We start from the raw sequence: 23,488 nt of genomic DNA on the forward strand, positions 1-23,488 counted from the left end.
TGCTATTACTTGTAGAGGACCACAGATATTGGGGAACTGAGAAAAGTATACTTGAAGCAAAGATACTTACAGCAAGGTGCTAATTCAGTGTGATTGATGAGATGATGGTTCTCTAGTTCACATTTACTTAGTACTTAGTATAGTGATGTAATGGTTCTCTAGTTCACACATACTTAGTGTGCTGTAATGATGTAATCATACTGAGGTATTTAAGGGCTGAGAGGACTGGAAATGAGACATTCCATCTTTGACCATCTTCCTGATGGGTCTCCTGCCTCCTATACTCCTCTATTAAGATCAAGACTGGTCCTAAGATCCTCCAGAGAGCTAGTTAGGACATTACAATTACTCACTGGCAATTGTAGATACTCAGAAAGGTTCTGTAAGTAGGCCAGAAAAATTCTCAAGAATGAGACTGACAAACACCTGTCTGGATTATTTTAAGCAGAAGACAGGCAGGATGCTTGGAGATCCCCATCTCCAGGCCCTTTTCTGGGTAGGTTCATACATTTAAATAAACATTTACTAAGTACTGAGTGTGCCGAGTACTGCTCTCTTGGAATAAATCCTCTTTTTGTAGGAGAATACTCAAAAGCACAATTAATGTAATACTCATCTAGTTTAACCCAAAATACATTCCCTTTTAGGAATGGGACTACTTGCTATTATGTGAACACATAATGGACTTCCCTATTGTTGCACCTTTGCTTCGGAAGGCCTTTACCTCATCTCTGTTACTAATACCTTAAATCAGACTCCAAGGCCCAGATGAAACTGACTAATTGATTATTCATTCATCAAATATGCATAAAGCACAAAAGATATGCTAAATACAGTACAAGAAGCAGCTATGGATGGAGTATTGGATAGAGAACTGTGTCCTTAATCTGCTTTCTGACCCTGGCTCAGGGAGAGATATGAGTTTCCTTATATATATAATGAGGAAGATAGTCTGCTGTCTATCATCCCAAACTGGGGAAGAGGATCCAATGAGGAAATGAATGGGAAGAGTTCTGAGACACAAAAGGAATGAAGCCATTATTGATAAAAGTCTGACGGCCCAACTCTATCCAAATTCTTTCATCTTCGTGCAACTCTCATTTTCCGTTGGTCCAATCTAGAATTTCTGGAGCCAAATTTGTTTGATTTATTTCTCCTGTCCTTTTATTTGATCCAATCATCTTAAAGACCTAGAATCTAGCAGAATAAATCTTCCCATACTGATGAACACCAATTATCAGACAAAGCTGGTCTGGGCCACAGGGCAATGGTGGAGAGGGCAAATTTGGAGCAGAGAGGCACTTGCATCTAGTAGTTCTCAGATCTTATATCTAATGTGTGTGGCTGGTGAGCAATCTCAATCCAAACAGGGCTGGAGGGACCTGGCCTTTAAGGAACATTTCATACCAGAAAGGCCAACAGGTTTTAAATAAAAATAGCAAATTCTTGGCCCCCACAAGACCTATGGCTGTTGTAAAGGTCTGGCCATACTATGCTTCAGAGCTAGAAATGGGTAAAGTAGGAGGGAAGAAAAATTCTATCCCACTAAAGCTCTAGATAAATATAATCTGCCAGCTTAAATGCTGGAAGGCCAAGTTCCTTAAAGATGGACACTAATTCTCAGGACATGGAACACTAACCCTTTCCAAGTCAACTAAACAGAATTATGTTTGATGCCAACAGCTTCAATTCAGCACATATTTCATTCTTTCACCCACTGGCAAGTTCTGGTCAGAAATGGGTTAGTTATCTTCCTTTTCAGACTCTGGGGAATTTCCAACTTTTTTTCCTCCCAACTTTCCTATCATTAACAGTTACTTATCCTGTATACATACAGAGGTGGGGTCAGACTTCTAGAATTCAACAGGCCTGTCTCCCTGCCTTTAAAGAAGGGCACACTTGTGCTAAGTGAAATGAGCAGAACCAGGAGATCATTATATACTTCAACAACGATACTGTATGAAGATGTATTCCGAAGGAAGTGGATTTCTTTGACAAAGAGACCTAACTCAGTTTCAATTGATCAGTGATGGATAGAGGCAGCTACACCCAAAGAAAGAACACTGGGAAATGAATGTAAACTGTTTGCATTTATTTTTTTCTTCCTGGGTTATTTCTACCTTCTGAATCCAATTCTCCCTGTGCAACAAGAGAACTGTTCGGTTCTGCACACATATATTGTATCTAGGATATACTGCAACATATTTGACATAGATAAGACTGCTTGCCATCTAGGGAAGGGGGTGGAGGGAGGGAGGGGAAAAATTGGAACAGGAGTGCAAGGGATAATGTTGTAAAAAATTACCCTGGCATGGGTTCTGTCAATAAAAAGTTATTATAATAAAAAAATAAAATAAAACAAACAAACAAAAAAAACAAAAACAAAAACAAAAAGAAGGGCACACATGAGGAAAGGAATTTCCATAATCTCCTTTAGTAATTGATTCCAATGTTCTTCATAAATCTTCCCTGGATCCTCTACCACTGCCATAACAAAAATATTTATTTATTTAAAAACAAACAAACAAAAACAAACAAAAAAAAACCTTTTTTATTTTCAGAACATAGGTATAGAACAACATTCACTCTTGCAAAATCTTGTGTCCCAAATTGTTTCTCCTTCTTATCTGCCCTCCCACTATGGCAAGCAATCCAATATATAATAATAATATTTATAAAACGTTTTATAGTAGTTCTCTCATTTGACCCTCACAACTCTGTGAAGTAGATGCTCCGATCTTCATTTTATTGATAGGGAAAGTGAGGTTCTGAGGGTTTTTTTTGGGGGGTATATTATTCTAAGCTTTGCTGAGCTTAAAGAAACACTGTGTAAACTGCAAAGCACTATAGCAACATGAATTATGTTATTATAGAGAAAACAGGTTAGCAGAAACAGTGGTTCTGGATGGCAGGTAGGAAAAAGAAAAATACACAGTGTATGTGGTTTTGAGGGTAAGGGACAGGGGAGGACTTGCATTATTTGGGGTGGGGCAAGTTTCTTCACACTATTTTCCTATACCCCAAAGATCTCTTCAATAGTGCTTGGCATCTCCTCACCTGGGCTTGCCTGGGCCAAACTCTCCCAGGCAGCCCCATGGCCCAGGAGCCTTTCAAGTTGTATGAGTCACTGGGCTAGATCAGGCAGAGGCCTGGTGGGACCTGTCTCATCACTGCTTGTAGAGGTCTCCCCTTCCTCCCTCCCCCTAGTTATAGGCCTTAGTGCCATCCCCTGTTCCCTTGGAGGCAAGCCCTCCTTAATCATTAACCCTTTGAAGCATAGAAACACACCCTGCTCTTCTTCCATAGGCAGGCCCAAAGTGAAGAGCTAGAAGCAGCCACTTCCTCCTTCTCCTTCTCTGTTATGCTATTTTCTTTCTTCAGAAGCTGTCATCCTCAGCAAGGAAAAGACTTAAACTTACATAGTATTTTAAGGGGAATAAAATGCTTTCATCATAACCACTCCCACCTCACACAACCAAATGCTTTTAGTCTTGAAGATGTGGAGTTTTTACCAGTGAGATCCTGGAAGCTTCCCAGTCAGGCAGGGGCCTTCCCTAGGCCAGCAGAGGATGCTCTCTCCCTCCCTTCGCCCCTTCTATTGCCTCTTTCTTATTCTCCCTTCTCCCTCTTTCTCTTTTCCTCTTCTCTTTTCTCCCCCCTTTTTCCTTTCTTCTCCTTCCTGTTTGTTCCTAGTTCTGACACTCATGTTCACAATACTCTGACCTTTCTGTGGGAAAGTTCTCATCTCAGATACAGTGCAAGAGGCAAGGAACTGATGATGACCAAATGACAGCCCAATTCTAGTGGTTTTAAGGACCAAAGCTGGGGAAAACATAAAAGGAATATGGGAACTAGAAGGCCACTTGATCTAAGCATTCCTTTGAAAGAGGAGGAACCAGAGGTCCAGGAAAATCAGATGAACTCTTGCACTTGTCACAGGCAGTATCAGAGATGAGATTTGAACCCAGGACCTCTGACTCTACAGCTAGCACTTTACCCACTGTGCTTTTTCTCTCCTTCCTCATCTTGTCCAATTTTTCATTTTAGAGAATGGAAAGACAGGCACAGAGAAATAAAGCACTATGCCCAAGTTATCTCTAGGGAGGAGACAGCACATACAGGACCAAAAACAAGATTTTCTGGGCTTTTCCTTGACATATTTATATTGTGGCTTATGATAATATTTCCAAAATGATGTCACTTCACAATAACCATAAGATATATAATAACAATATCAGTTACATATTTTTACAGTGAATTCCTTGAAACAACCTTATGACATGGGCATCCATTATTATCCTCAGAGCCAACTAGGTACCAACATATGAATATAAGGATTTTGACTGTTCCTACTCATGTAGCCATAGATGAAAGTCAGAATATTTATGAAAGCAAGTCTTAGGCTTACCCCCACTTTATGTAACTTAGGCAACAATGGTTGGGTTCCCTCCTTTCCAGCTCTCTTCCTACCACTTGAGGGTAGAGGTCTAGGAAGAACACCTATGGCTGGACCAGCTCATTGTGGGAACAAGGTTCTGCTCCCAGCTAAATTAGGTATCAAGTGCATCTAAGTATCTGGGCTGGGGAGAGAACAAAAAAGGAGGGCTCTGGGAAGTGGTCTGGAGAGAAATTTCTGTTCTCTGCAAATGTATCTTCTCCTAGTCTCATATCAGTCACCACTCATGGCTAGCTGGACTGTAAATTTTTCAGTGAACAGACACCAACAGGCTCCCCCCTCCCCGCCCCAGCCCAGGGCTGGAAGCCAAGGTGGTCTCTTGGCCTCTTCCTTGGCCTAAGTATTCAGTTCCACAAACACAGGTTAAATATATCCTGAATACAATTAGCCTTCCCGGAATCTCCAGCCTCAGTTTTTAGTTTTCTAAATATTACAGGTTAACCACTCTCCCTGTATATACAGATAACTAGGGTAGTTATAATCCTCATTATAGGAATTATTATTAGTCTTCAAAAAGAAGGCAGAGTTGCAAGTTTTAAGATGAAAGTTGCATGGGAATGGACAAAAAACCCCCCAAAAACAAAAAAACTTCCCTACCTCTTCAGATCTGAATTTCCTTCTCTATAAAATAATAGCTGTACTAGCCAAGTGTGGTATAGAGGTAAAAATCAATGGATTAGAAGTCGAAAGATCTGCATTGAATCTTAGCTGTATCACTTAATTCTTGATGACCTTGGGTATATCCCATCTCCCCAAATTCCTCTCCAGGTTTCAGTTTCTTCATAAATAAGAGGATTGATTCAGATGGGCCTCTGATGTACTAAATCTATTTGTTGATACTGTTATCATTATCAAGTCCCTTATTATTCTAATACAACAAGAGTAAGATGACCATGATTTATCAGGTACATCTTCAAGTTCATGAAAAGAGTACTGGAGTGGCAATCAACAGATTCAAGTTTCATTTCTGCCTATCATACTTAATTCTTCATTTGTCAAAGCAAATTTTGGCTTGCTTAAGGAAAAACTTTATAACAATTAAGGCTGTTTGAAACTCAATGGACTACTTCAGAAGAATGGATTGTTAACCAAAGGTTTTAGAATCCAGTGTTGGGGATGTTGGAGAGAGACTGCCTTAACTTCTATTAAGGGTCTTAATTTATTCAAGTTCTATGGCTGTCAAGAAGCTCATTGCCAAATGAGAAAATGGGAAATGGGTTCAAATTCTGGTTCTGCCATTTATTAGCTATGTCATTCTAGGCAAGTCATTTAACTCTTGTTTCCTCATTTGTAAAACTAAGGAATTAAGACTAAGGAAAAAACTAAGGAATTAATGACTTCTAATGATCCCTCCAACTTTAAATCTGTTAAGAGATTATTTTATACAGTAACAGCAATATTGTTTTAAGAACAACTCTGGACAACTAAGTAATTTTAACTATTATAAATACTCAAATTAACTGCAAAGAACCTATGGAAATGCTATCTGCATCCTAAGGAAGAACTGATAAATAGAAGTATAGAATGAATTTACATATATAAACATGTTTGTCTAATGGTAACCATCTCTAAGGTAGAAAGGTGGGGGAAGGGAAGAAAAAAAGTTATATGAAAACTTTATTATATATTTAAAAGGAACAGTAAATTGTACTTGATAGATTTGCATTTTTATGTGCAATCATTTTTTTTTAATTCATTCTACTATGTTATGGAAAAATTTATTTTATTTCATAAATTAAAAAAAGAAAAAAAAACCCATAACCTATCGAAGAAGATAAGAATGGAGATCATATCTTATGCGGTATACTACAGGGGGGCTTTTCAGCCAAGAAGAAGCTCAATGGGAGATGTATTGGCTATGTTCAAATATCTAAGTAAGGTACAGTGTTGCTTTGCTCCAGAGGGTGAGACTAGGAACCACTAGAAGAAACTGAAGAAAGGAAAATTTTGGTTTGCTATAGGGAAAAAGTTCCTAACAACTAAGGCTGCCTGAAGTTTAATGGACTGCTTCAGGATGGCATAAGTTCCCTATTTCTAGAAATGGTGAACAAAAGACTGGATGATCTCTTGCTGAATCTGTTCTAGAGAGGATATCTTTTGAGTTTCAGTTTAAGTCTAGATGAATTCAGAGTCTCTTTCCTTAGAAATGACCTCTGAGATTCTGTGATTATATGACTTTCTGCTGAATATGGAGCTGGGCTTCAATGGACAACAGTAGGAAGGGATGGAGCTTAAACCCTGCCTGAGAGAAAAGCCATGTGAGACCGCACTTAGTGTTCACACATCCTGCCTTCCCCAGAGATGCTGATTACCTGGAATCTCATTATTATGCAGATCGACTCAGTTTTTGATATTTAGCACCCCCAGTTCCTTTCCCCTTGGGACAGAGGACTAACAAGGTTTCCCTTTCTAGAGAGCTGGAATCAAAATTGTCTAGATAACTCTCATTTTCCATCAGCAGCTCTAGTTTTGATTCCACAGATTAACAGCCCTCTCTCCCTTTAGCTTCCTGATACATAGTAAGTGCTTAATAATATCTGTTGAATTAAATCCTCAGGAAAGGGAACAGACCAAACTGAATGCTTCCACAGAAGAGGTACCTAGAATGCTCAGCTTTTAGAAACTCTTACAAATCAGAGTAGACTTCCTAAAAGCCTGGATCAATCAATCAATCAATATACATATATTAAGTACCTACCATGGATAGGCTGTTTTTGTCTCCCCTAAAGAATAACAGCACAAAGCTAAGGGCAACATCCTTTGCTTTTCTTCTCGTCTATTCCAATCCCATCTTGTTAGATGAATCTTCCTCAAAATACCATTGTAGTGGACAGGGTATTAAACTTGAATCAGAAAAATCTGAATTTAAATTCTGCCTTAGTTCTTTTTTTTTTTTTTTTTTAAATATATATTTTTTTTATTTAATAGCCTTTTATTTACAGGATATATGCATGGGTAACTTTACAGCATTAACAATTGCCAAACCTCTTGTTCCAATTTTTCACCTCTTACTCCCCACTCCCTCCCCCAGATGGCAGGATGACCAGTAGATGTTAAGTACATTTAAAATATAAATTAGATACACAATAAGTATACATGACCAAAACGTTATTTTGCTGTACAAAAAGAATCAGACTCTGAAATATTGTACAATTAGCTTGTGAAGGAAATAAAAAATGCATGTGGGCATAAATATAAGGATTGGGAATTCAATGTAATGGTTTTTAGTCATTTCCCAGAGCTCTTTCTCTGGGCATAGCTGGTTCAGTTCATTACTGCTCCATTGGAAATGATTTGGTTGATCTTGTTGCTGAGGATGGCCAGGTCCATCAGAACTGGTCATCATATAGTATTGTTGTTGAAGTATATAATGATCTCCTGGTCCTGCTCATTTCACTCAGCATCCCAGTTCGTGTAAGTCTCTCCAGTCTGCCTTAGTTCTTACTAGACTATGCAATTTAATTGATATCTCAGTCTGTTTCCTCATCTGTAAAATGGGAATAATAACAATATCTACCTCCCAGAATTGTAGTGAGATCAAGAGAGATAAAAGGTAAAGTACTTTGCAAATTTTAAAGTACTATATAAATGCTAGTTATTATTATTATTATCAAAATGGGGATAAAAGTAGCATCAACTTCACAGGATTACTCTGAGGATTAAATGAAATAATATGTATAATGGACTTTGTAAACCTTAAGTTATTATTATCACTACCATTATTATTGTTGTTCCTTTGCTCATTTTACCCCTACCTTAAGATACCCTCATCCATCTCTTGGCCTGTCATATCTTGCTGTATTATGACTTACTGTAACTTTACATATGGGGTCACAGGATCATAGATTTAGAATGGAAGAAGTTTTAGAGTCTATGTAGTCCAATTCCTTCATTTTGCAGATGAGGGAACTAAGAGCCAGAGAGTTAACTGAGTTTCCCAAGATGTAGCTCCCCTAGAACCAGGAGATCATTATACACTTCAACAACAATACTATATGAGGATGTTTTCTGATGGAAGTGGATATCTTCGACAAAGAGAAGATTTTATTCAGTTCCAATTGATCAATGATGGACAGAATCAGCTACACCCAGAGAAGGAACACTGGGAAATGAGTGTGAACTGTTTGCATTTTTGTTTTTCTTCACAGGTTATTTTTACATTCTCTATCCAATTCTTCTTGTGCAGCAAGAAAACTGTACAGTTCTGCACACATATATAGTATCTAGGATATACTATAACATATTTAACATTTATAAGACTGCCTGCCATCGAGGGGAGGGGATGGAAGGAGGGAAGGGAAAAGTCAGAACAGAAGTGAGTGCAAGGGATAATGTAAAAAATTACCCATGCAAACGTTCTGTCAATAAAAAGTTGTAATAATAAAAAATAAAATAAAATAAACAAGCAAAAAAAAAAAAAAAAAAATGATGTAGCTCCCTCTTCCTCACTCACTAGATAAGCTACTCAATAGCTTCAAAGAGATTCTTTAAGCCTCTTCTTGGTGCCCTCATGGGATCTGGCCAGCTTTCTGGTCAAGGAGCATACAGAAATATAGGAATGCATAGGAAAAGTTGTTGAACATTCTTCTCCATTCCTCTCTTTTGGGAAGACAGGAAGAATCCTCATGTGGTACTGGGTAAATGGCAAAAGTAGGATTTTTGGGCAAAAGTCTACCTATTCCAAATTCAATTTTCTTCCTATTGCATCATGCTATTTTCTTCAAATCCTGTGGAAAAAAAAATGTGCCCTTTCCATCTTTATTTTCCTTTAGTCTTTAAAACCAAGCAAATGTCTGTTGGTATCAGCTAGCCTTTTTCTCCTCTCTCCACCCAACCCCCAAATTCCTGACACCTTAATTCCATGTGTGTCCTCCCTCTTTCCAACCCTTAGTCCTCACTTCTCAGCCATGGTGACACTTTCAGCCTGGAAAAGACAATAAAGCCACTGTTATATCACAGCTTCTAAAGGCCAAACCACCAGCACACTGAGCTGTGTCTACACGTTGGGACAAAGGGAAGCCACTGTGTTTGCCAGAAAGGAAAGAATTGGCCCTAAAGAGAAGGAAGAGATACCTCTGGGGAAAGTCTTCAAAAGGCTATGGAAGAAAAGAACGGATGCTGTCCCAGTCCCAGGAAAAGGGATTCATTGACTAACAATTGGGCACAATGACTCCTGAATCAGACCAGGCTATAAAGCATAGCCCAGGCACTCCCACTTAGGGAACAGAACAGTAAACAGCTGAGATGGGAACCAGAGGTGTGAGCATTCATTCCATAGCTCTCTCCAGGCTGGCAGGTTAGGACAATTCCATGAGTCACTCCATTACCCACCCACCAAACTCAAAGTCTCTCTCCAGAGCAAAAAAGGCCATTGTCCATATTATCAACTCATCCTGTAAATGCATCTTTTTGACTTCAGAACTAGGTCTGTCCCTAGTCAATGAAACAAAAAATGATTCAACTACCAAAAATAAACAGAAACCAGGGACCTAGGTACTGTTTAAAATTCTAGATTCATCAATAAGTTCATCAAACTTGGGCAAATCACCTAATCTTGTATAACCTCAGTTTCTTTAAAAGAAAAACAGGGACAATGAAAGGGTGAATGGAAACTCCATTTATAAACTGTAAAGTACTATATAATAGACATTAGGTGTTACTATTACTTGTTTCCTGGCAATAATAGTACAGTTTCCTACTGCTTCTATGGGACTGATGGGAGGGACCACACAAATCAGGACAGGGGTGTTTTTTAGTGCCACAAGTCCCCACATAGCATATATTAAGCCCCTTATTCCTTATTTTCCTAAAATATCTTAACTTTTTAAAAGGTTTATTCTATTTTTATGTCATTTTTATTGGTATCTTTTAAAAAATATTACCCGTATTTAACATGTCTCTTTTTTTCTCCCTAATCAGCAAGCGTATTTTTTGTAGAAATAGGCAGGAAAAATGTTCAGTAAAATCAACTGCCCCACCAACCCAATCTGACTGAATAAACAACATTCCACACCCATATCCTGCCTCTCCCCTTCCCCTACCCCCACCGACTCTTCTCTCCTTCTCCTTGTCATAGAAAAAGCAAGAAAGGGCAACAAAAGCTATGAGCCCGACACCACAATTTCCTATAGCCATGTCTTACTTTATACAATAGATGTGTTCTTAGGAAGCCAAGTCACGTGTTAGTAAATGGAATTCCTTTTCGTGGAATCACGGTACCTTAGAATTGGTAGGTACTTTAGAAGTCAATAATATCAGTCCCTCTTTTTTAGAAAAGGAAACTGTAGTGAGATCAAGAGAGATAAAAGGTAAAGTACTTTGCAAATTTTAAAGTACTATATAAATGCTAGTTATTATTATTATCAAAATGGGGATATTGAAGTCTGAAGAAGTTTAAATAAGTCAGTTGCTCTAGCAGCTATTAAGTGTTGGAGTCAGAATGTGAATTCTAGTCTTTTTACCTCAAGGACAATGTTCTTTTCAATACATATATTCCACTGACTTTTACTGTTATTTCAAAAATGCTCAACTCGGTTCAAACATTTAGTGAGATTTATTACATACACAATTGCTTATGGAGCTTTAACAAAAGATGCATTGTGCCTTTTTGTAAAATGTAGATAGATGAACCCTTCTGTGGTATGGGTAATTCTTGATTCCTTATCTTAACTGATCAGTTTTCAAAGTCTGAATTTTGATATGTAGGGACCCATGTGCATTAATTAGAAAAAGTTCAGTTTGTGACACCTCTAATTTGAATCATCCCTTGTCCACACGTCCAGCACGTCCTAGATTTTTATTCTCCTTTTCATAACCTGGGATAGAGGGATGCTGGTGCAAAGATAGGTCTTATCTAATCAAAAGCACAGGGAGGCTGGAATCTTCCCGTCTCTATATGCCTGATTTCTTCCCACCAACCACTGGGCCACATTATTAGCCACTTAAAATCTATGGTCTGGATGTGAGGTCACACAAAGCCTACCTTCTTCTAAACATAAATGGTTTCCACAGATGCACTTTCAGAAAATTCAAAGCAACTAATTATCACCTGATCTGCCACCCTCTGATATCAATTATCCCTGAAGCTTAAGATTAAAGCACTCAAAGACTGTTTTATCTCCTAATGTCTTTGTATATAGAGCCTCTGCTTTCATTGAGTGATTTGGGGAACAATCCATAACCAAACTATCTTTTATCCCAATAGCAGTGAGGATTGTGTAACCCATGTTGAACCAAAGAAATTCATCAAAAGAGCTAGTATGAATTCTTAGCCCTTCCCTGTAACAAAAATTCCACTACATATAAGTTTTTCCTAGGGCTTTCTATTTTCAAATCCTAGCCTTCAGAAACAAGGTCTGGCATATGTGGGAAACAGGGGTTTTTAATCATTTTGGGGGAGTTATGGGCTTCTTTGGTATCTGGTAAAGTCTTTGAACCACCTTTTAGAATAAAACTGTTAAATACATAGAAAAGCATGGAAATATTTGCATGAAAATGATGACAGATGAAGTGAACAGGACCAAGAGAACACTGTATAGTAATAGCAATAAACTTTTAAGAGAGATTTTGAGCTATTAAGTTATTTTGACCATTATAAATACACAAATTAAAAAGAAAGGATAAATTCCTGGTCCATAGATATACAGGGTAAATTCTCAGCAACAGTTTCCAATCTTGTATAAAGTGACCAACTCAGGATCCAATTCTGAAATCTTCTAGAAACATAGACTGATACAAACAAACAGAGACTTGCAAGGGAACACTACTTTCAACCAGGGACATGAGGCACTTAGACACACCTTCCATGGCTCTAGCCTGAAATGCTGGTCTGGAAGGAATCACACAAATGTATAAGGTAGGTGAGAGAAGACCCAGAAATGAGATATACATGTTAGAAAAGGCCCAAACACAGAGTTTCTTTGGGGACATTCTTTCTTTCAAGGTCATGGCTTTTCAACAACTTTCTGGTGTGCTGGAGAAAGCCTCCAATTCAGAGAGTTCAAATAATAAAGACAATTGCTGGAGGGTTGAAGGAGGACAGTCACACTAACTCACTGTTGATGAAGCTAGGAAATGGTCCAATCACTCTGGAAGACAATTTGGAATTCTATCCAAAAAGTCACTAAACTGTAGAAACCCTCTGTCTCAGCAATAACATCATGAAGAAAATATAATATAATATAATATAATATAATATAATATAATATAATATAATATAATATAATATAATACAATAGAATAGAATATTATTGTATAGTAATCAACGATTAATATGAAGAATTCAGAAAAACTTGGGAAGATCTGTATTGATTGGTATCAAGTAGAAACAAGAGAACAATTTACACGAAGGTCCTAAAAACATAAAGGAAAAGAATTTTTCAAGACTTCAGAATTCTAATCAATAGTAACCTATCATGGGTCCAGAAGACTGATGGTAAATCATGTTTCCCACCTTTTGGGAGAGAAATATAAATCAACAAGATTTACTAAGCAACAGCAATGTAATTATTCTAAGAGTTGGAAATATAAACAAGCAAAAGACAGGGCTTGTCTTCAAAGAGCTCACAGCATATTATAACATATACCACATCATGTTATATTATAATGAAGAAAGCTACACATAAAAGGAAGTTGAAAGGGAAAGGAGGGAAGAAAGTATCAACATAATATATTCTAATTGGTCAATGAGTTATTTTGTTTTACTAAATTATTTTTAGTTATTACAAGGAAAGGCTTCTGTATTTCCTTCTTTCATTCACTTTCTCTCTCCCTTCCTTTTTTCCTGAAAGAGATTTCTAGAGGGTGTCAACTTCTTTAGAACCAGCAATGAAAGTCATTTTATGTTGGTTGAAGGGCTGCCACTTTATGGTCTCAGAATAGCTGACACAGTATTTAAAAAGAAAAAAAGGAGAAAAAAAAGAAAATCTGCATGAGAAACATTATTTTTTCAATATACCAACAAAATGTCTGGTCACATTGTCAGCGATCAGTGCCATCAGGCAGCTGAGAACTGGACTTTGTTGCTTCACAGCTCTAGGTGAAGGGCCACCTAGCAGCTTCTCCTCAGCAGACTACTCAGGCTGCTAACCTCTCCACAGTTGGATTCGCCAGCCAAGGTAAAAGCCAGAGGCATGTGTCCAGCAACCTACCTGTGCAAACAGTCTTCCCCAAATCATTGCGTTAAAGGGTGTATCTCTTTAGTTTTTAGAGTTTCTTATTAAGTTCTTCTCCCTAGAGACTTTTTCTTCCATGTTGCCTGCATCCTTAACTTCACCATCTGCTGGCAAAAACTCAGCTTTTTACCACTGAAAAGTTCCCAATATCAACTTGAGAGCTGTTCAGCAGGGTAGGAGAAGTTTAGGACAGTAAAAACAAACTGACTATGGAGTCAAGGACCTGGATTCAAATCCAGCCTTGGACGATTATAACTTATATGACCTTGAACAAGAAACTTAATCTTGCCCAGTTCCTCTCTCCTCAACTGTAAATGTTGAAGTGGATAGCTGCCAGCTCTAGCCTTCTATATGATCCCATGACTTCTTCCACTACCCTGCTTGGGTGATCTGGTTGTCTGACAATTTTCTGCACATATGTGTTTTTGCAGAATCAATCATGAAACCTGTTACTCCTATCTCAAGAGGTTCCTGCCTAAGGTCCTCATTCTTAGAACCTTCCCTTCTCTTGCACTTCTCAGGAAGTACTATTTACGTTCTTTAAGGAATTCCAGAGAACAATTAAGATGTTATTTCAAGAGGATTGCTTATATGTGAAATAACTACTTCATGGTGATTACAATCTAGAAAATAGGTCTGGAATCATCTGGTTTGAAATGTCATCAACCTCCTTCATTCCCCATTTTATTAAGATCAAATGAAATAAGCAGGACCAGGAGATCATTACATACTTCAACAACAATACTATATGATGATCAATTCTGATGGAGATGGCCATTTCCAGCAAAGAGATGAACCAAATCAGTTCCAATAGAGCAGTAATGAATTGAGCCAGCTACACCCAGCGAAAGAACTCTGGGAGATGACTATGAACTATTACATAGAATTCCTAATCCCTATATTTTTGTCCTCCTGCATTTTTGGTTTCATTCACAGGCTAATTGTACACTATTTCAAAGTCCAATTCTTTTTGTACAGCAAAATAACTGTTTGGACATGTATATTTATATTGTATTTAATTTATATTTTTAACATATTTAACATGTATTGGTCAACCTGCCATTTGGGGGAGGGGATGGGGGGAAGGAGGGGAAAAACTGGAACAAAAGGTTTGGCAGTTGTCAATGCTGTAAAATTATCCATGCATATAACTTGTTAAAAAACAAACAAACAAACAAAAAAAACCTTTATGGGCAATGAACCCCCCCCCAAAAAATCAAATGAAATATACAGTTCAGAGCTGTCCTTTGAAGCCTTTGGGCCCCATCCTGTTCTACCTGTCCTTCATCTCTAGAGGATGGGGGACTTCAGCCAGTTTTTCTGGGCCTCTGCTTCTGTCTCCGGTTCATTCCCAATCCCCCTTCCATGACCTGAGACATAAATAAAACATCTATGAGCTCAATGGAGACTGTGCAGTAGATGAAAGACTGATAATGTGGAATTATGCAAGAAAAGTCATTAAATTCTTTATATCCTTTGACCCAGTGATCTCACTACTTTCCAAGGAGACCAAAGAAAGAAAATCCCATATGTGCCAAAAATATGAATAGTAGTACTTTTAATGGTAGGAAATCCCCCCTTCCCACATAAAACAATCAATAAAGGGAAAAAAATGGGTATCCATAGAGCAGGGGAGTGGCTGAACCACTATGGTACACGAATATAATGGAATATAACGGAATATAACTTCTTCATAGGAAACAATGAATGAAGAATTCAGGGAAAAAATAGGAAAATTAGCTGATATTAAAATTAGCTAAGAAAAGCAGAATCAGAAAAACACAACAATGACATAAATAAAAATGAGGCTAATGAACTAAAGGCAATAATCACATTAGTTCCTGAGGAGAGATGATGACATAGCCTTCTCTTCTTCATAGGCTGGACTATGGGTGCTAAATGTCAGCTGAGGCCATACGAAATGTGAAAAGGAAGGGTTTTGGACATAGAGTAAAAAGGAAAGGAAATCAGGAAATATCTGTGGCAGGGGAAAAAAAGATCACTAAAACCCTCTTTAAAGAAAAAAATTAAATGGAAGAAAGTTTAAAGGGATAGATAACATAATGACTGGAAAGAATCAAGATACAAAAAAATCTCTGTCCTCTGCTCAAACAGAGGGCAGAATCTAACAAAATGCAATGAGATCATTAGGACTAGTTACACACCAATTTGTATGGGGGAAAAAAAAAAACAACTATAGGTTTTGATGGACTGTGAACTGCATGAGTCATTGAGGCAATATAGCAGCCAAAAAAGACTAATGCCATTTTAGGTAGCAGTAGGCAAAGAATACTGTCTGAGGCTAGGGAGGTAGGAGTTCCACCACATTCTGGCAAGACTTTCTCAGATTCCAGCATATATTAAAGATCAGTACAAGGCACCTTTGAAATTATTCTCTTGCAAAGCAGATTCCCTAACTTGGCCCATGTGTGGTGTGAATGTGTGACCCAGAATCACAGAACATCAGATCAGAAAGGCCCATGGAGATCACGTCTGTTAAAGCCTTCACTTTAAGCCCCATTCATTTTATCATGCTGTCTTGGGAAGACACTACACAGATGAGTAGCTGAATGAATGCTGAATGAATTACATGTCACAGAACACAATACTCAAACATATTTATTAACACAGAATTACTAAACATTTATGAATTCCCAAGGTGTTGTACAGTTCACCTTGGAAGCTATAAAGATGAATAAGAAATTATCCTGCATGGGGCAGCAAGGTGGCACAGAGCACTGCCCCGAGAATCAGGGATGCATAAAACTAGGAGTTGGATGTTGGTAGGGATTCTCTCTTACTTCTTTTTGTATGCCCAGTGCTTAGAATAGTACCTGGCATAAAGTAGGTGCTTAATAGATGTCTTCTGACTGACAGACAATCCCCTCATTTTACAGATGGGGAAACAATGGTCTAGATGGGGAAGTCAACTTGCCCAAGTTGAGCAGATAAGATCAGAACTTAAGTATACTGATTTTCAAGCCAGAGTTCATCTACTATCAATATCATCTCAATATCAAAATATTAATGTGCTACCTTGATTCAAACTGTGCCTTAAACTCTTATTAGCTATGTGTTCCTGGACAAATAACTTAACCTTGTAGTCTCATTTAATAAAAATGGGACTAATAGTTGTACCTCTCTCCAGTGACTCTTGTGAGGATTGAATAAAATAAAATATTCAAAAATCTTGCAACCATAACATGGTTATATAGCATAACATGCTATATAAATATGAACCCATGATAATGATGATATATGTAAAAATTATCTTTATACGTGTTTTATTCCATCCTAGACCACAAATTCCATGAAGGGAAACTCACTGTAGAGTTTTCCACTTAAATTATCCCATAAATTAGGTAATTAATAAATTTTTGTGGTTGAATTTATAAATTTATAAATTCTGGGGCATGATTTTTTAAGGGGTCAATGAGAATTCTTTGGGTTTCTTGCTTAGGGAGGATGATAATGGAGACAAAAAAAATCAAAGATCAGTCATGGGTCACCAGAGCTGAAAATACAGAGAATAAATGTGAAGTATGTCTACCCTACTGCAGATAGTAGAAGAGCTAGGAAAGAGTTATACTGAAGAGAAAAGTGATGAGATGGTTATGATAAATGATAAGAAAGGAAATAGGTTATTTTGAAACCTATACCCCTGAAGGAAAAGGGAATTTGTTTAATTAGAGCTTTTCAAAAGGTCTTTAAAGATCACCTATTCCAAATACCTTAATTTTACAGATGGCAATCTAAGGTTCAGAAAGGGAAAGTGGCTTCTGATAGACATGGCGCTGGCAGTGGCTGCAGCCCTAGGACGCCTGAGCCTTAGTTGCACCCGGGAGAGCCAAACTCTTCTCCTGGGTCCCCGCTTGCTCAGACCTGCCTTTGTCTCAGTCTCTCTGCCAGACTGGACTGTCCCCACAGGACGGCACATCCACCTGTCTGCCAGCCACTGCTCTAACTCTAAGGCTGCATCTCTGTAGTGGGCTAGTGAGAGAGTTGTCAGTGTCTTGCTACTGGGGCTGCTCCCAACTGCCAATCTGTTCCCGAGCTCTGCGGTAGACTACTCACTGGCTGCAGTCCTCACCCTCCATAGTCACTGGGATCTTGGACAGGTTATTACTGTCATGGAGACAAGTTGGTAAAAGGAGACAATTTAAGTCTCTTGATGCTCTCAGCCATGACCTTTGCAGGACTCTGCTATTTCAACTATCATGATGTGGACATCTGCAAAGCTGTTGCCATGCTGTGGAGCATCTGACCTCCCTGGGAAAAGAAATAATAGAACACCCATTGCCTCTGCTCTATCACATTAACCAATGAAAATTCGAGGAAAGTAGCAATGAAGTCAACTGATGAGACCTCCCCTGTTCTTCAGTCAGGCATAGGTATTTCAACAATTGGTCTCTATGAGGAATATAATCCAAGAAGGATTAGATCAAGGAAATTGTGAGATTGGCTTGTGATCCAAGTTCTGATGAGTCACTAAATTGTCTCAAGATCTCACTAGGTTTATATCTTGCTTAACCCTTGTAAGCTGCCATCTTTCAATTTAATGCTCTCTTAAGAATTTAGTTATTCATCATCCTGTTGTGACTAGATTTGTCCAGCAGCCTTGTCCCTCTTATAATATTTCTTGTTCTTGGGAATCTTGGCTAAAAGAAGACATTTTGTTAATTCATATAATAAAAAATTTGCTAGAAAGAAAAAGGGAAAGGGATCTTGTACAAGGTCACGTAGTCTATCAGCAATGAAGCCAGACTAAAAAACCTCAGCTAATTACACTCTCTTTCCTACTATATTTCTTTTTGTTCTTTTCCTGTGCCTCTGCCTGTTAAGCATAAATATGACTCCATTTAAAAAAATCAGTTGATATTTTTTTGTAGTGAAAATTGTAAACAAACTAGGTGTCCATCTACCAGGGAATGACTAAACAAATAGGGAGATATAGTATAATAGAATATCACTGAAGAAACAACAAAAATGACAATAAGTATTAATGGAAAGGAAAAAACAAAAAATTCCCCACCAAGATTGAATGTTCTTGTCCAAAGGGTTATAAAACTGTGCATATCCTTTGACCCAGAAGTGTCTCTACTGGATCTGTATTCCAAAGAGATCATAAAAGAGGGAAAAGAGTCCACCTGAGCAAAAATAGTTGTAGCAGCCCTTTTTGTAATGGCAAGAAGTTGGAAATTGAGTGGATTCTCATCAGCTGGAGAATGACTGAATAAGTTATGGTATATGAATGCAATGGAATATTATTTTTCTGTAAGAAATGGTGAGCAGGCTGATTTCAGAAAATCCTGGAAGGATATACATGAACTGATACTAAGTGAAATGAGCAGAACCAAGAAAATATCATACACAATAATAAGATTATATGATGTGATGATCAACTGTGATGTACTTAACTCCTTTCAACAATAAGATGATTTAAGGCAATTCCATTAGATTGTGATAGAAAGTGCCACTCATATCCAGAGAGAGAACTATGGAGACTGAATGTAGATCAGAGCATTTTTTTTTTGTTGTTTTTTCCCCCCACTTTTGATCTGATTTTTCTTGTACAGCATGATGAATATGGAAATAAGTTTAGAAGAATTGCACGTTTAACCTATATCAGATTGCTTGCTGTCTTGAGGAGAAGGAAGGTAGAGAGGAGAAAAATTTTGAACACAAGATTTTATAGAGGTAAATGGTGAAAACTATCTTTGCATGTATTTGGAAAAATAAAATATTATAATAAATATTTGCTAAGGTTAAAAAAAAAAAAAAAGGATTCAAAGCTCTATAAAAAGAGGGGGAAGAAATGGACCTCCATTGCTCCTTTGTAGAGATAGAGATGAAAAGTATATGGATGTGGAACACACTGCTTATATGGTCAGATTGAAAAGGGTGTGTGTGTGTGTGTGTGTGTGTGTGAGAATTACCAAGTCATCATTAACTATCTACATTGTACATCTAACTATATATATTGCTTCATGTTTGATGCTAGAGTGGAAGGGAAAGTGAAGGCAGGTAGATACAGGGTAATACAAGAGGATACACATACTTTCTCTTTTTTTGAAAGACAGTTCAGCCGGGAAGGCAAAGACAATATGCAGGAAATCCTCAGAGTACAGAAACTTCAGTTATAAATCTTTTTTGTGTGTGTGAGAGAGGTAGTTGAGGTAAAGTGACTTGCCTAGTCACTTTAATATGTTAAGTGTCTGAGGCAGGATTTGAATTCAGGTTCTCCTGACTCTAGGGCTACTGCTCTGTCCACTTCCCCATCTAACTGCCCCTCAGCTATAAACTTGTAGTCACAAGCCCTGGCTTCATCAGACTCTGTCACTCTGTGTCTTAAGCAAATTACTCTGGGCATCAATATTCTAATAATCTATGAACTTTAAGCAACAGATCTTAGGGCAAGCAGAAAGTATCAAAGCTCATTTATTCAAGAAATAGTTTGAAAAGTAAACTTCTCTGCTCAGAGTGTAAAGTGTTGTATCTGAGTTCTAATTCTGCCATCTCTCAGTCCCCATTGCCCCCAGAGCTTGGCATTAGGTCCCCTCCCACAAGGCAGGCAATACACATACCCATCTCCTTTAGCTCTAAGTTGACAAGTTCCAGCCAGTATGCGTCAATCTCATCCAGGTCATAGCGGGAATAGGATCTGGTGACCTCGCTGAGCTCAGAGCCAGAGGGGCTGCTCAGGGAGATCTGGTCAAGGGTATGTTCCAGCAGAGGGAGGACCCTAGAAAAGATGGAAGAGACAAGATAAGTGAGAACTCTTGAGTCTGGAAAGACTCAGGCTGGAAGGGTAGATGAACAAGGGCTATAATTATAATCAGGAAAAGCTAGAGAAGTATAGTGTCACCAATGAATTAATAAAGTGATATGGTAACTAAAAAGGGTTTGATCTTGGGCTGCATTAGGAGAGGCAGGCTTTCTAGGAATAAGGAGGTGAAGATTCCACCATACTCTGACTTGTTTTTTTATCAAATATGTAGTTCTGCTACTCAGGCTAGAGTCAGGAAGACCATTAATCTAATAACAGTAATCACTAATCCCAGTAGTGATCACCAATGACAGTAATATAGCAGTGTGGAGCAAAGGAGCTGACTTCCAGAAGCTAGGGGAATGTGAGTTCTAAACCAGCTTCTGACAAAAAGAATGTATGAACTTGGCTAAGGCAGGTGATCTCTAAGTTGCCCCAGGCAAACCAAGGCAGGGACCAATCTGCTTTAATGGAAAGGGTTTCTTTGCCTATGAAACTACAAGTTCAAGAAAAAAATTAGTGATGATGTAAAAAATGTCAAGAGAAGGAAAACAAGTACCTGGAAGTACCTATGGTTTACGCTGTGTGAGGATCTGCTGAAGCAATTGGACATGTTCAATATGAAAAAGAAAAAACTGGGGGAAGAGGGATGCTAAGACACTTTTTTTTTTTTGAGTATTTGAAGGATTGTCTTGTGGGGGAGAAATCTAATTGGTTTTGACATCAAATGATGAGAACTGAGGTTTGATAACCACTGACAGTTGAGTCACAAAAGTGGGTCAGGTATGGATAACTAAGGTAACCTCCAAATTCTGATTCTGTGATGTAGAGCAAAGAAACTGGGGCTGGAAATCAAGAATCTAGGTTTGTTCCAGTTCTAATATTAATTAAATGTCCCTTCCCTTTTCTGTGCCTTAGATGCCTCATCTGTGAAAGGCTTATCTTTGACACGTAATGATTATGTGAACTGTAGTATCCAAATTCATAACATCATCATGAGAAGCAAAATAACATGAAACATTTTGTAAACATTTAAATAGTGTTGAAATGTCAATTGTTATTATTGCCTAACCACTGAAATTTTGGTAGTTCTTTTGGTCTACAATGATTTTATTGGTCTAAGTAGGGAGATTTCAGGTAAGTAAATTTCATTTGCATTTTCATCTAGTCTTTTTTCAATAGTACTTTATTTCCAATTACCTGTAAAGATAATCTTCAACATTCATTTCCATAAGACATTGAGTTTCAAATTTTTCTCCTTCCTTTTCACTCCTCAAGATGGCAAGAAAACTGATATAGGTTATACACATGTAATCATGTAACATTTAATCTCAATAAAATTTGTCTGGAAGGCACTGAGGTTAAGGGTTACAGTAAACCTTTGAGTTCCAAGATGGAAGTTGTATCCAAGTTTTCCTGATTTAACAGCAAGCTCTCATGCCACCCTTGAAGTTTTATTGTTATTGGTAATGCCATTCCACAAACTAGAACTAGAAATGATTCTCCATGCCAAGAAGCATGATATATTTAAGGTGATACATTAAATTAAAGGGCACAAATAATCAAATTAATTCAATAAATCTATACTGAGTACTCACCATCCCACCCCCTGTGCCCAGCTCTGTAAGGCATGATGAATCTGCATGTAAAGATAAGGGAATAGTTGAACAGCTAAAGCATAAAACATAGCTTGGCTTGCTTTTTATTTTTTTCCAGAACTTATTGTTTTATTGATTATCTAAATTTGAAGTGATGCAGAAAATGTTAATATGGGATTAAAATTAAAAGCATGTCATGAATGTTAGAAATATACTCTTTTATGTATATATATACATATATGTGTTCAAATCTTTTATTTTCAAAACATATGCACGGATGATTTGACAATATTGACCCTTGCATAGCCTTGTGTTTCAGATTTTCTTTTTTTTTTTTTTAAATGATTAATCCTTTTTTTATTTTGGAAAAAATTTCTTTACAACATTATCCCTTGCACTCACTTCTGTTCCAATTTTTCCCTCCCTTTCTCCACTCCCTCCCCCAGATGGCAAGCAGTCCTATACATGTTAAATATGTCACAGTATATCCTAGATACAATATATGTGTGCAGAACCGAAGAACAAGAATAATTGGATTCAGAAGGTAAAAATAACCTGAGAAGAAAAACAAAAATGCAAACAGTTTACATTCATTTCCCAGTGTTCTTTCTTTGGGTGTAGCTGCTTCTGTCCATCATTGATAATTGGAATTGAGTTAGATCTTCTCTTTGTCAAAGAAATCCACTTCCATCAAAATACATCCTCATACAGTATCGTTGTTGAAGTATATAATGATCTCCTGGTTCTGCTCATTTCACTTAGCATCAGTTCACGTAAGTCTCTCGAAGCCTCTCTGTATTCATCCTGCTGGTCATTTCTTATAGGACAATAATATTCCATAACATTCATATACCACAATTTACTCAGCCATTCTCCAATTGATGGGCATCCATTCATTTTCCAGTTTCTAGCCACTACAAACAGGGTTGCCACAAACATTTTGGCACATACAGGTCCCTTTCCTTTCTTTAGTATCTCTTTGGGATATATGGCTTGTTTTTTTTAAAGGAAGATTTAGTTAACAGTGACAGAAAGCTTTCTAAAAAGCTAGTGTTCAGTATCCATTCCTTAACTTCATAAGGTGTGACTGAGATGGGAGAATCATAAGGTGTGACTGAGATGGGAGAACTTGTGAAGTGAAACTTGACCAGTATGTTCTACATCTAAGTGGAGGATATGGGAGGGGAAGAGGAAAGAAAAGGAGGAGTAATCTGCCAGCATCGAAGAACTCAGTTTTCTTTGGGTACAAACCTAGCAGCTGATCCATTCTTATGAGCTCACTTCTAGTTGAGGTCCTTACCAGGCTTGAGTATTTGTATATACAAGCATTCTATGAAGCATAAAGTACCATGCAAATATGAGATTATTGTGTTCATTTTTTAGATGGCACAAATCAATAGTTAAATGACTTATGTAAAGTTACACAGTTTGAGTGATACATTAGGGGCATTAGGATCCAGGTCTTCTGTCTGTGAATATAGTGCCTTTTTTACTA

The 23,488-nt window shown here is 37.7% G+C and overlaps 1 protein-coding gene and 1 pseudogene across 10 annotated transcripts in view; one reads left to right on the top strand and one right to left on the bottom strand.

Annotated features, from left to right (window-relative positions):
• The window catches only part of JADE2 (jade family PHD finger 2), a 197,526-nt gene that overhangs the window by 51,492 nt on the left and 122,546 nt on the right, over nucleotides 1-23,488 (bottom strand). For 9 of the 10 annotated variants that reach the window (XM_031953037.1, XM_031953034.1, XM_031953040.1 and 6 more), the window contains one exon: nucleotides 20,214-20,371. The exons of the other annotated variant lie outside the window; for it this stretch is intronic. In XM_031953037.1, coding sequence (XP_031808897.1) covers nucleotides 20,214-20,371 — 158 coding nt within the window. The remainder of the gene's footprint in view (nucleotides 1-20,213; nucleotides 20,372-23,488) is intronic. 10 annotated transcript variants of the gene reach the window in all.
• On the top strand, nucleotides 17,418-17,893 carry LOC116421612 (annotated as a pseudogene).

The sequence above is a fragment of the Sarcophilus harrisii genome, chromosome 2, assembly GCF_902635505.1.
Source record: "Sarcophilus harrisii chromosome 2, mSarHar1.11, whole genome shotgun sequence".
In the NCBI taxonomy this organism is placed as follows: Eukaryota; Metazoa; Chordata; class Mammalia; order Dasyuromorphia; family Dasyuridae; genus Sarcophilus; species Sarcophilus harrisii.